At 41.7% G+C, this 14,311-nt stretch overlaps 1 protein-coding gene across 1 annotated transcript; it reads left to right on the top strand.

Annotated features, from left to right (window-relative positions):
• Window positions 1-5,071: 5,071 nt before the first annotated feature.
• LOC108668531 lies at window positions 5,072-13,400 on the top strand. The gene is made up of 7 exons (XM_018155766.2): window positions 5,072-5,549; window positions 7,835-7,936; window positions 9,057-9,204; window positions 10,013-10,147; window positions 10,667-10,792; window positions 11,590-11,842; window positions 13,293-13,400. Exons 1-7 carry the CDS (start codon window positions 5,285-5,287, stop codon window positions 13,398-13,400), a joined length of 1,137 nt encoding a protein of 378 aa, XP_018011255.2. The 5' UTR covers window positions 5,072-5,284.
• Window positions 13,401-14,311: the final 911 nt, after the last annotated feature.

Raw genomic sequence — 14,311 nt, forward strand, 5'->3', positions numbered from 1 at the left:
AAAGAAAAATGAACCCAAATTCCTCGGATATCAGTCCTTGTGGATGCACAGACCTGGTGAGAGAGGGGGATTGGGAATTTTGGTGAGGGAGGATGTTGCTTTTAAACAAAAATAGGTGATCCCATTCCCAGCTGGCTTCCTAGAGTATCAATCCATTGAAATATACACCAACTACTGCAGTATTAGCATTTTTAATACATATAACCCATGCAAAAATATCTCAATAGAAAAACTTAAGCATTACACTGACCAACTTGGAAATAGTTTTATTCTCATTGGTGATCTGAATGGACACTCACCTCTGTGGGACCCCCGAAACAGGCACAACCACACTGGCCAGAGCATAGAGAAGCTAATAGAAACTCGTAATCTTATACTGCTTAATGACTCGGACAGCCCAACCCCAACCTACATAGATAACCGCACCGGTTCAGCTTCATGTCTTGACCTATGCATGGCAACTCATAACTTGGGTGTCCTCGGAGAGCTGCAGCGGGGTGGTGACATGGGCAGTGATCACTTCCCCATTGAGGCAACATTTGGCTTTGGGTGCGCTAAGCGGAGCATTGGACCTTGAAAAAACTGGGCCTTAAAACTAGCCAACTGGAACAAATGGACTACCCTGTTCCAGCAAAACAATGAACCATTGACTGACATGTACTTTTCTCTTGATGTTGACACCCACAATCACTATCACCCAAAAAATCACTGAAATAGCAAAAGAATGCATCACAAAAACATCTGGCATCACACAATGTAAACAAACTACTCCATGGTGGGATCAAGAGTGCAAAGATGCTGCAGAAAACAAAAAAAAGGCAAAAAACAAACTCTGGAGCCATCCAACCCCCTCTAATCTGATTAACTACAAAAGATGTGTTGCAGTAGCAAAACACCTGGCACTAAAAAGGAAAATTAAAACTGGATCAAGTTTACTGAGTCACTTAGCAGCACCACAACCACTTCTAAGGTTTGGTGCACAATAAAAAGCATTGGTGGGAAACAATGTGCAAGGAATTTCCCAATAGGTAACCACAACACGCCAAATCATAAAATTGCTGACCTTTTTCTCAAACACTTCACTGGCAACATGGTCCCATCCAGAGACCAGGAAAAAGACCAGGAGGTGATAGACAGAGTTGAGAGTTTTGTGGCACAAAATATGAAGCCACAATGCCCTGAAATAAGTATTCATGAGCTCCAAAAGTGCATGCAAATGCCAAAAAACATATCACCTGGAACTGGAAGTGATCTCATTGCTAGTGTCTTCCTTACCAAGAGCCTGGATCACATAAAGATGGAGCTCCTCAACCTATATAATACCAGCTTCTTAGGTGGAACAGTCCCAATGGCTTGGAAGCAAGGGGTCATATGCCCAATACTAAAGCCTGGGAAAGATCCAACAGAAGTCAAGTCCTATAAGCCCATAACCTTGCTGTCCTGTATTGGCAAACTAATGGAAAGAATTATTCAAAAAAGAATTGAATATCACATTGAGGTCAACCATGCATTACCTCCCACTCAAACTAGATATCGTCATGGCAGGAGCACCATTGACCTTCTGGCCACACTGACTCAGACTATTAGACAAGCAGCTAAGGATGGCAGTTATGCTTTGGTGGTCTATCTGGACATTCAGGAGGCTTTTGACTGTGTATCCCCTCAGGGGGGACTTCTGATGCATCAGAAGTCCTATGGGATTTCGCATTCCTAGGGGGATTGTTCCTGAGCGCCCCACCGCTGAGCTTGCGGTGTCTGACTGCAGGTCTCAGTTGTGGGGCTAAGTTATTATGTAGGTAGGATTGCTTACATTTCCCTTCTCTGTCTCTTGTGCGGGCGGCCGACATCCCGTGTCAGCAACTTCTTGTTCGAGTGTCTTCGTTTCTGTTGCTTTTCACCTGTCCCTCCTTGTCACTTCGTCTCTTTGAGATGCTAACACTGCTTCCTTCAAGCCAGCTTCAGCGGGCTGGACAATTGAGACCTTCCGCCCCTTGTGGGTGATGATTCATTTGAGATTTGTAATAATTGAGACCTTCCGCCTTGCTGGCAATGTTACATTTTGACCTTTGGTGCGAAATAGCTTGATAGCTGAAGCACTAGCAAACCATCATACTACTACTACTACTTTTGACTGTGTATGGCATCATGGACTTCTGTGCAAGATGATTAATATGCAACTGGACTCGCAACTGATCAAGTGGACATATCATTATCTAAAAGAAAGGACCACCTCAGTGCAGATAGGCAACAGCAACTCTAGGAGCCAGTACCTAGGCAGAGGGCTCCCCCAGGGTGCTGTACTATCCCCAACTCTTTTCAATATAATGCTAAGTGACCTACCTACCAAGAATTCCTCAAGTAAAGGTCCTCTTGTATGCCGATGATAATAACTTTGGCTGTTGTCTCTAGCTCTGTGGCGGCTGCTGAGGAGTTGATGCAATCATATCTCAACTTGCTGGGCAAGTGGCTTGAGAAGTGGCAGTTCACCATCAACCCACTAAAGTCCTCACTCCAACTCTTCACGCGTAGACGTAACATACCTCCAGTCAATGTGCTTGTCACAGATCAACCAATTGGAAGCGTACCTGTGCAAAGGGTTTTGGGTGTCCTTTTTGATGCCCCAAAACTTAAATTTCATTCACACATTTCTCATCTAAAGAATGATGGGCTCCGCAGACTGGCACCACTTCGGGCACTCTCTGGCATCAGCTGGGGTGCTTCCAGATGTCTGCTCAGGCAAGTATACATTAGCTTTATTCGCAGCAAACTTGAGTATGGCAGCATTCTATTCAAACTTGGTGACATTTCTGCAAAATACTCAGAAACTTAGAGTAATACAGTCCAGTGCACTTGAAATTATCCTTGGTGCCCGTTACACATCTCCCATTACATCACTGGAGATTGAAGCCCATATACCTCCCTTAGAGATCAGGTTTGACTACCTTTTCCTAAAATGGTACCTGAAAACCCTGTGCTGCCCTAAAAGCCAATAAAGACAAGAAATTGGCCATGAGACTGGTGTCTCTGTGTGCAACTTTGGCTCAAGCTTCTTCTCTACAATAGGCAGAAGTCTCCTATCTGACTTGGCCATGCCAAGCTTTAAAAGAATCCCAATGCCCAACATTTCACCTGTTCCACCTTATTACAATTTTGAACCTCATATCCAACTCTCCACCCAAAGCACATGTAGCCGTGATGCCCCCCCTGGCATCAATAGGGGGATAATCAAGGAGTTCTGCCACACCAACTCTCCTTCCCATGTGCATGTGTGTACTGATGGATCCAAACTCAGCGATGGTTCCACAGCTGCAGCTATGTATGCACCAAGTCTACAAGTCACCACTACATGGAAGTTGAACCCAACACACATGGTTCTTGGTGCAGAGCTCTTTGCAATACTGAAGGCTCTGCATATTTGTTGTCTGGACCCAAGACTAAGAACGCAGGACATCCTACTGTTGACCAACTCCCAGTCGGCCCTGCAAGTCATCAGAAACACCGTCAACCCCTTGTACAAGGAGTACGTCTACAAAATCCAAGACGCTGTACTAGAAAGGCAAGCCCTAACTGTACTGCAATGGTTGAGAGGCCACTCAGGGGTGGAAGGCAATGAGATTGCAGACCGGGCAGCTAACATGGGCCACCAAAATGCATTTTCTGCTATGAGCACCCTAAGCATAGAGGAGACACTTACTGTCCTGAGGGAGAAACTACACAAGTGCTGGACTAGGAACTGGAAAATGACTGTTGCTCAGACTCAGAAAGGAGCTTTTTTGAGTAACAATATGGTGGAACCGCGACTTCGCCCTTGGCTTGGTCTGAAGTCTTGCAAGCTAGAATGTGCATCTGCAAGAATTAGAATTGGGCATGCAGGTGTCAGGAGCTATCTGTACAGGTTTAAAATGAGTGATTCTGATCAGTGCGCCACCTGCAACACAACAGACACAATTGTTCACTTTCATCTGGACTGTCAGCGTCATGTGCTACCAAGACAGGAGCTACTAAGTAACTTGAGAAGCATCAATGTGGAACTTAACCTTTGTAATCTCCTGGGGGGAGGTAACTTTAGTGATAAGGTATCACAGAAAATCTCTCAATTTTTCAATGTATTTATTTTAAAGTCAGGTAGGCTAAGTGATCTTTAGATGAGTGCCTTGCAATGCTGTATATATGCAAGCATGATAGAATTGCTAATGCATAGCAACTGCTGATATATGTTTCAATTTAGCAAGTAGATCATCTAGGTTTTTTTCAATATTATTATAATTATGTATATATTTCTATTATTATTATTATTTTGTTTTTTGTTTAATGAAGGTTGTTATATTAGCAGCCGTTACTTATCTAAATTACATTAGCAGTAACTCATTTCATTTACTAATATATGTTCCCTGTAAACTTCTACCCAATCCTGTACTGAGCTTACATCAGCCAACCTCACAAGACGGCAGCAATTGATTTCATATACAAAGAAGCTGAAAACCACAAGCTATAGGCTCTCAGGCCCAATGGTCATCCATCTGGCAGACCTGTGGCTTTAAGTCCACTCCCAGTGGACACCCTGCAAAGAAGAAGAAGAACTGGGTGACATGGACTTTCGCTCTGCGGATCTTAACATTTTCCCGCCAGGCCTAGTGTTTAGCAGAAATCTGGTGTGCAATAGTATGACATCACTATTTCAAATTTTCAACCATCTACGCATGTGTGGAACTAAGACAAAGCTTAATATAAAGGAAAAAGTTGAGAAGTATCGGTATTACCCACAATGTCGGAATATGGCACGTTTACCATATGGCAAATATTTTTTACTACTGACCTTAGCAGAAGTATTTTATCAAAATAGCTATCACTTATAAAACTTTTTTCAGAGATTTTTTTGAGCTAGTAAATGTATGATTTCTTAACTACATGTTGCATAGGTAGATAGGAGAAATGTTGAAGCTTATGCCACTATTTTTAGTTTTGAATATTCAATTAGATGTGCTGCTATAACATTTTCACGCCATGACTGAGGACTATCCCTATTTACCCCACCCATCACTTATGGCCTTGTTTGATGGAATTGTGTCTCTAAATTCAAAGTGTGAAAGTGTTACAGTCAAAATTGTAATTGTAAGATCCTAATTGTACATTGATGATATTCATGCCTTGGCCTTCTAGGTTAAAAAACAGTTCAACTGAAATATAACGGCCTTTTAGATTAATGTAAAATCAATGGTTAATGGAAATAGTAACCTTTATACATTGAATTGACCATTAAACTCTGGCAAAGTTCTCATTCACAATGGCTACTGCTAATGGTAACCATTCTAACAGGAATATTTTAGGAACTAACACAAGTAGCCTTGTTCCTGGTGTAGTTAATTTGACCTGTTATGGAGGTGCCTCTGCTGCTGTTGCTGCAGCTGCTGCTGGTGGTGGAAGTCACTCCTCTTCATGGGGCTGTCAAATGGATGCTCTGGTATCTGACCTCAGCCATGCTCTGGATGAGTCACATACGTTGCAGCGTAAAAGACGACCCTTTCGGAGAAGAGCAAATCAGTCCAAAGGTAAGACAACTTGTCAGCATTCAATTCAAGTTTCTTTTGTCTATGTCAGTTGTGTGATATTTCCTTCAAGAAATATGTCTGAATAGTTTGTCTCAACTTACTTGCTTGTATAATATGTACAGTATATTTATCAATCTACTTTACTACAAATTAAAAAAAAACTACAAATGAATTTACCAGATCTCTATTGAAAATTTTTTGTAATCCAGCTCTATCAACAGTTTGAAAAAATCTAGAACCCCGCTACTATCAAAAATTAATACAGTCAGAAGCAATGAAAAAAAACACAGGATTTAATATCTAAATTTATGAACATAAGACAGAGTAAGAAAATAAAATAAAACAGAAAAAACTATCTATTCACTATGTCATATTCATAATAATACAGTGGATACTCCATAATTGAAGAAAAAACCCACCTAAAGTGGGGATTTCTAGTGGATAAGAGCTAAAGGCTGCATTAAACTAAGCCTTTCTTTGAAAATGTACAATTATTCTAAAATATGCAAACCTTGAAGTCACTTGGACACTGGAACATTGCACTGTTCAGCGTGAGTCCGCACAGCCAAATGAGGAGGGCGCAATAGTAACTGCCCAGTCCTACAAGTACTTCCTCTATGCTCTGTGGCTCTAAATAAAGATTGTGTGACGTCATCCTGTCATATACAGATGCACATTGTGCACGACTATATTTAAAAACCAATGACAATTGCATATATAAAGGGAGGCTGTTATTGTACCTAAGAAAGAACACATTTTAAAATTGATCTCTAATAAAATATGAAGATTCATGTTTGAAAAGTATTTCATAAACAAATTTTCAAATTTTCTTGACATAGCTTTGGATGCATGACCAATGTATGGGATATAAGAATCAATAATGTTCATATGATCAGGCTCTCTAACAAACTCAGTATTGCTTGCACATGAATTTTTTAATTTGGGTTAACACTAAGGTAGAAAGAAATCCATTAAGTGAGAAGATGTGGGCAAATTCAAATTCAGTGTACATGGCAAGGAATGTAGAACAAATACTAAAGCCAAGGTGTAATAGTGTTTGAAGCCCGTTCGACTTGAATTGAAAAAAACAGTAGCCAAAAAAACTAGTGCTTAGGTTGGTGAAAGTTGATTTTTGGAAAAGATTAGTCTGAAAATGGCCATTAGATATAGTAAAATTGCAGTTGAGAAAGGACAAACTATTGTTAGATTCAATTTCCATGTTAAATTTAATAAAATTATATTGCAAAATTAGGTAATCAAAGGAAAGGTTAACAAAAGAGGGATGCTTTAAAATAAGAAAGGTGTCATCAACATAGGTACCTATCTGAATAGAATATTCTATAACAGACTGAATCTGAATAGAATATTCTATAACAGACTGAATCTGAATAGAAAATTCTATAACAGACACATCAAAGACACCTTTCTTATTCTCAAGCATCTCTTAGGTTTTAAATTCTGTGCGTTTTTAATCATGACTATTAACTTCTGATTGTATCTGTGTTATGATGATGGAGCTGGACTCCAAAATGTTGCCAATAGAGATACAGTGAATTTGTCTGGAGTTGTCTTTGCTCTCAAATTTTTAGTGAATTTGGGATTGAAGCAATTTTATGACGTCGATGCTAGGATTGACTTGTCTTAACCATGGATAAATGCGGCAAAGTAGTAATGAATGAGACGTCCTAGGAGACAGATGCCCTAAACATTTCATTGTAAGAAGTTGACCTGGAAATTTCATCAAGTTGTCAGTCAAGATGATACTCCTGGTGCTTGTCTCAATATTCTGGCTGTGTTTGTAAGTTTATTATGAATAAGTCTTTTATCCCTGAAAGTTGCCTTCAAGAATAGTGCTGCTTACACCTAGAGTGGGCTAATGCATTGGCATTAAAACATTGAATTGTAAGAGGACTACCTGGGCAAATGAGGAACAAACCTATTCAACTTGATTGTCAATTAACCACGGTTCTCATCTTCTTTTCTTTTCTGATTTGTTTTTTGTCTCTGCCAGTGTCATGTCATTTTTAACTGTGTTTTTAATCTGTTCCAATCCTAAATGCCTTGACATAACGATTAAAATAACTACACTTCCACTGTCTCGGTTCACTGTCAGTCATCATCTGACAGTGTGCATAGCTTGTTCTCTATACATTTGATGCCTTTAAAAACCTCTGAAGTGTTCATTTGTGAGAGGGAAAATGTATCACTGCTGACACATTTTCATGATGTAGGTATGATATAACATTTTCATTATGTAGTGATGTAAATGTGTCATGATGTAACAGGCAATGGCTGCTTCAGTGACTATTCTTCAAGCAGTGCTGAAGATGCTGTCCACACGGGTGGTGCCAACTCCCAAGACAACAAGTCTTCAATGCATCTCACTGGTAATCAGTCATCTTTCTATCATACCTAACTTGAAATGTTGATTATTGTTGGTCTGTCATCAGCTTGGCGTTTTTAGTCTCAGATGCATACCTAGTCAAGAATTTCAAGATATTTAAATCACTACCTTATTAAAAATACTACCGTTGAAAAGTGTCATCAAATTTGTTGTGTGTTAGCTGTCATTCAATTAGGTCAAGTAGTTTTGTAAGTTCACCCAGACAATGTTCTTTTCTCAGGCATTCCATATCTATTTTTAGTTGGAAAGTTCTTGCATTTTGTGGATGGTTTGTTAAGATCATTTGTAAATTTGATTGTACGAGGGTCATCCGGAAAGTAGTACCTGTTTGGGAATTGAACAAAAGGAAGTAAATATTAACAAATGTAAAAATGTTTATTGAAAAGAACATGTATTACACTACTTCTCTACATAATCTCTGGACAAATTTAAGCATTTGTTGCATTGTGTCACAAGTTTTTGTATACCAGTGTCATATTACTCCACCGCCAGTGTTTCTGGGATCGGCAAGGTGTACTGCTCATCGATTTCATGATCCGTAGAGACACAGTCAATGGCCATGCATATTATGCAACATTAAAAGAATTACGGCGGGCAATTCAAGATCGATAGCAAGGTCTGTTGTCTACCGGCGTCATTCTCCTGCATGATGATGCCAGGCCGCATACGGCTTGGATAAAGCAACAACTTCTCGAAAAATTAAAGTGGGAAATTTTCGACCGTCCGCCCTACCGTCCGGACTTGGCTCCTTCAGATTTTCATCTGTTTACAAAACTCAATTACTTCATGGCAGGGACAAAGTTTCAAAATGACGAAGAACTGAAAGAACACGTGACTGCGTATCTCAATACACTGGCGGCGGAGGAACATGACAATGGTACCTATACAAAAACTCGTGACACGATACGACAAATGCTTAAATTTGTCCGGAGATTATGTAGAGAAGTAGTGTAATAGTAATACATGTTCTTTTCAATAAACATGTTTACATTTGTTAATATATACTTCTTTTTGTTCAATTCCCAAACGGGTAGGTACTACAATCCGGATGACCCTCGTACACGTATTTGGCACAATGCATAAAGTTGCATGCCCGCCCTCAGACTCTGACGAGGGTGTTAACCGTTGCGCTCGAGTGCCGCGCTACCGCCCCGCGCGGACGCTGCGGCCGCCGCGAGCAGCAGCGGGCCTCGTTGAAAGCGACTCGGTCAATGAGAACTTCTCGCCTGCCTCTCGCCCCTCGAACATGAGGTGTGTTCACCATGATGGCTACCCTGCTAATTGGAGGTGTGTTAACTATAGAATATGATTTATATCCAATATATGTCATCCTTACTGGCACTGAAACTACTCTTCTTTAACTATCCATCTTACCAATAAGTTTATATTAACGAGGCCTTCGTAGAAAGATAACTATTTTCAACTGTTCTCAGTGTTCTGCCAGAGTGTGAGCAAACAACCCTTGAGACTATGGCATCTTTACGCACGTCCAAGCTCTGAATTTCCTTTCAGTGAAGTTTTCTTACATGTTTACATTGCTGGTAGTGGTTAGGCCACTCAAGTTTGAAGTTATAATATTTATTGTTAAAATTTGAATGAAGTCAATTTGGGTTAATTTTTGAAACTGTTAGTTCTCGCAAATGAGCAGCATTTACTTGCAAGTTTCCTTTCAAAATCAACAGTATTGCATCATGAGTATTTATTATTTTATTTGCTAGCACCACTTAACACTCTGACTTTATTAGCCATTATCCGTAACTCGGAGGCATGTGGCCATGTTACTCGTCCTTCCTACTTGACTAGCATTGCGGCAGTGTTGCATTCATGACGCTAATATCATAGTCCAGCGCAGTAGTCAGACTAGCACCAAAATACTGATCCCGCAAACTGACAGGTTACTAATCAAGGGAATGTCTAGCGTTCTACATTTATAACCACATCAAATAATTAAATGTTTCATATTCGCCAATCTTGTTTCTTGACTAGCCCTGAATTTTGTGACTGTTTTCAAAATTGTTTATATTTTGTGGATTCTGTTTGAAAGTTTTCGTGTTCTCAGGAGGAAGCCCAAGTGCAAGAGACTTGCCCTGGACGTGGCCGGCGACGCGGTGAACAGCAGCTCGTGTCGCAGCGCGCGCTGGCGCTCCTCACTCGTGGTGCACAGAGTGCACACCCTGCACACCCCCGCCAGATGGTGGGTGCCGTAGTCCTGCACGCCCCCGCCAGATGGTGGGTGCCGTAGTCCTGCACGCCCCCGCCAGATGGTGGGTGCCGTAGTCCTGCACCTGTCTCTTATACACATCTAGATGTGTATAAGAGACAGGTCCTGCACGCCCCCGCCAGATGGTGGGTGCCGTAGTCCTGCACGCCCCCGCCAGATGGTGGGCGCCGAAGCCCTGCGCCCCCGCCAGATGGTGAGTGCCGTAGCCCTGCGCCCCCGCCAGATGGTGAGTGCCGTAGCCCTGCGCCCCCGCCAGATGGTGGGTGCCGTAGCCCTGCACGCCCCCGCCAGATGGTGGGTGCCGTAGCCCTGCGCCCCCGCCAGATGGTGAGTGCCGAAGCCCTGCGCCCCCGCCAGATGGTGGGTGCCGTAGCCCTGCACGCCCCCGCCAGATGGTGGGTGCTGCAGACGCGCTGCGCCGCCCGATAGTTGTGAGCCTGACGTGTTGTTGACCCTTATTGTGTGATAATTTTAATTACTGCGCTGTTGCAGGTCTGCTCTGTGCGGAGGAAAGCGTAAACGAAGTCGTGATGGCGCCTGTGGTGGTGAGGGGCGTGGAGAGGGCGACGACCTCGTGCTCTCCTCGTGGACGCCCTCGGTGTCCTTTGCGTCCTCGCGGTATGAGGCACTAAAGCATTCTTGTTTTATTGCATCTTCGCCTCATTAAGAAATGCATATTCACCTCATCTTTCACAAGCTTATCACACTTTTTTCTGCGACCACGGCTACAATTCCTTGACCTCTTTTTATGCTACAGCAAAATTCAAATGCACAAAAATGTTGCATAGAGTGGGTATGGAGCCTCTATATGGAAGTTAGATATTGGCAAAGGCAGTCGATGGATGTTATGGAAATGACTCTTGATAGATTTCCACTGACAGCTGATTGAATGGGGCCTGGCCATTGGGTTGATTATATGTTATGAACTGCAAAATTGTCTAAGCAATTTATCTAAACTAGATGGAAAATTCTTAATTTTCAAATGTCTTCATAATGGGAGTGAAGGGTCGGAGCGAAAATGTAGGGTCATACCATTAAGTTCTTTTTAACTTGTTTTGTAGCTCGATAAGAACTGTCATAACACGACTCTCTGAAGACAATGCACGTCTCGGTCATTAGGTAATTCTACATCCTTTTTCTGCTAAGACCGTTAGCGCGCAAAAGACTGAAACAGTGTTCTTTAGACCAAAGCACCTTGGATGTTGACAATATGCTGCAGGATACTACATTTTTATTGGCCGTCACATAATGAAATAATTAAATCTTAGTAATGAAATAAATTGAACCTTCACATAATGAAGTAATAAAATCTGATTCAGATTTTGGTCCTATCATCAGTTATGTAATGATAAGCTCAGTAGCTAGTTATCTTGTGTTATTATTGCTGTAATTGACCCGTATAGCTCTGTGCGCAGCTGCTGTAACGGCAGCAACGGGAGACTACGCAGCAGTGAGCTGGTAGGAGGGACCAGCACCAGCGGAGGTGGTGACTGCAGCATCAGCAGCGACGAGAGTGACGGCGGGGAGCTGCCTGCTGATGGCAATGACGCTGTGCACTGCGAGGTCTTCACGTGTGACGAGGGCCGCGAGGCTGACGACGAGCAGAGCGACTGGGTCACCGAGGTGCCAGGTCCCGTGTACGGCGTCCCTTCTCCCTCCACTGCCATGGTTAGATTATCCCTGTAGTTCGCTCCTGTTCGTGTGCCATGCTTTAATAACCTCCCAGGTGTTATTACTATCTTCGTTCCCTCATTATTGTCATTCACTGCCTCGGAAAAATTCATCTTCTTGGCCAATGTGTTTTTGTATGAGTGGTGCATAATGCTTCCTCGATTTTGGTTCAAGAGCCAGTTTATCTGAGGCTTTCTGACCGGATCGCTTTCCTTGCTATGTTCTTTTTTTTTAGATGATTGGTACCATCTAGTTTTTCGTTCTAACCTTTTCTGGCACACTGGCTGCCCTTGCTTTGAATTTCTTCCTAATTACCCGTTCTAATTATATCACTGCATCCTAGATATATACGACTATGAGTTATGGCCGCTGTGATATAGGTACCGTAGCGTAGCTTCATCGCTAATGTTTTGTGCTATTAGTGAAGGTTTTTTTTCTCTCACAACACGACGCCCAACTCCCACCGGCTTCTTTAAAGAACCTGCGCCTAAGAAATAGAGGTTGACAGTCTCCCGGCACTCTATTAGTGCAAAGATTCATACACTTTTTTTTTGCTTTTGAGAAATTTTATATTAAACTTTAAATATATGTAGAATTAATTCTATCCGTTTTCTATCTCTCTATTTGAGTCGTGGTCAAAAGAACAATTTTACTTTCAGAAATTCCGTTTTCTGCATTGGGTATGGAGTAAATTTCATCCATAGTTCATCACTTTTGTACAAGAAAACATAATCTTGTAGCAACATGGAGATAATATCGTCTTACGTCCGGCTGAAGTGAGCGGGCCGCATGAGGCGCCTTCATGGGCTGTAGGTTGGTGATCCCTGGCAGAAAAAAAAACGAAGAAACTAACCTTCGCAGCCCCAACTTTTACAAAATCTTTGTGTAGTGTCGTCTTCTTTCCCAGTCGCCGAACATTGGTGAAGAAATAGACAGCTGTAAACAATTGAGTTCACTTTTAAGGCACTCATCGATGTTGCATCACTTGTGTTATCTGCTACTTACCGTGGAACTTCACCTTTTATTTGTATTCAATTTAGCCAAAAAAGATTGATTATTTCCTTAACTCCAAGCAAAATTTGAGGGAATGCTTCTTTGTTGCGAGTTGATATTTCTTTTGATTGATCCATGCGATATTAGCTCAAAAATTTGTACAGCTTCATCATCACTCCGAATGTACCAGACAACATGAATCATAATATGAGCCAGGCAAACATTCTCGTGGGATATGCCTGGTGACGCTTGCCAGGAGTCCTGCAGTATTGCGCTTCATGTTCAGTTGTGGAAGGATTTTGGGGCTGTCGTCCTGTTCGGAATTTTACACAGCGGTTCTAAGTGTATTCTAGTTTTGCATTACCTTCGCAATCAATTGTTTAGTGACAAAAGCTTTTACATCTCGCGTGAGGACATCAAAAGGTTCTCTACTCACGGCTCTGCGATGTTGTAGGCGTGCGACGAGGCGGGGTCTGGCGGCACGCTCTACAGCTCTCGTCTGCGCTTCCAGAAGATCAGGGAGCGCATACTGGTGAGTGGTACCTCGTGTGTCTCATTCTAGACGGAGCTCACTCAGCTCAGCACTACTAGGACTGACGAAATCTTTTTCCCACCATGAAGTAGCTTCCAGTATATACGTGAGGCTCTCAGTCACTGGATGAAGTGAGTCCTGTTGTCATAGGATGAAGTGAGTCACAGGATGAAGTGAGCTCTGACAACAGAAGCGCTGGGAAAAGAATGAAGTGATGATTAGATTGTGATGCTGCGGTGCACGATTATTCAACACTGGGTGATTACCTCCCGCATTTTATCGCGTACAGCACGGGAGATGGTCTGGATAAGTCTGGATAATAAGTGCGATCTCGTACTTATGAGTGTCAGATGTTCATGATTGCAAAGCCGTGATATTGCATTACTCACATGCTGTCATGGCTGTGATGCCGGTGTTCTTGCTGTGTAGTTGTTATCTGGCCTTTATGCCAATGCTGCACTGCTATTTATATCTACTAAACTACAAGAATTATATTATTATTATTATATTGTAATAAGTACCGGTATTTAGTACCTGCAGTCTTCCAAAACCACCCAGCTAAGGTGGGTAGAATTAGATGAATTCCTATCTTAGAATTGTAATATTTTGACTATGTAGCAATTAAATATTTATCCACTCGCCATGTGGTTAATATCTTAGAATTATAATATATGGAGTATGTAGCAATTAAATATTTATCCACTCGCCATTTGGTGAATATCTTAGAATTATAATATATGGAGTATGTAGCAATTAAATATATATCCACTCGCCATTTGGTGAATATCTTAGAATTATAATATATGGAGTATGTAGCAATTAAATATATATCCACTCGCCATTTGGTGAATATCTTAGAATTATAATATATGGAGTATGTAGCAATTAAATATATATCCACTCGCCATTTGGTGAATATCTTAGAATTATAATATATGGAG

Source organism: Hyalella azteca, unplaced genomic scaffold (genome assembly GCF_000764305.2).
Source record: "Hyalella azteca isolate HAZT.00-mixed unplaced genomic scaffold, Hazt_2.0.2 contig10616, whole genome shotgun sequence".
NCBI classification, from domain to species: Eukaryota; Metazoa; Arthropoda; class Malacostraca; order Amphipoda; family Hyalellidae; genus Hyalella; species Hyalella azteca.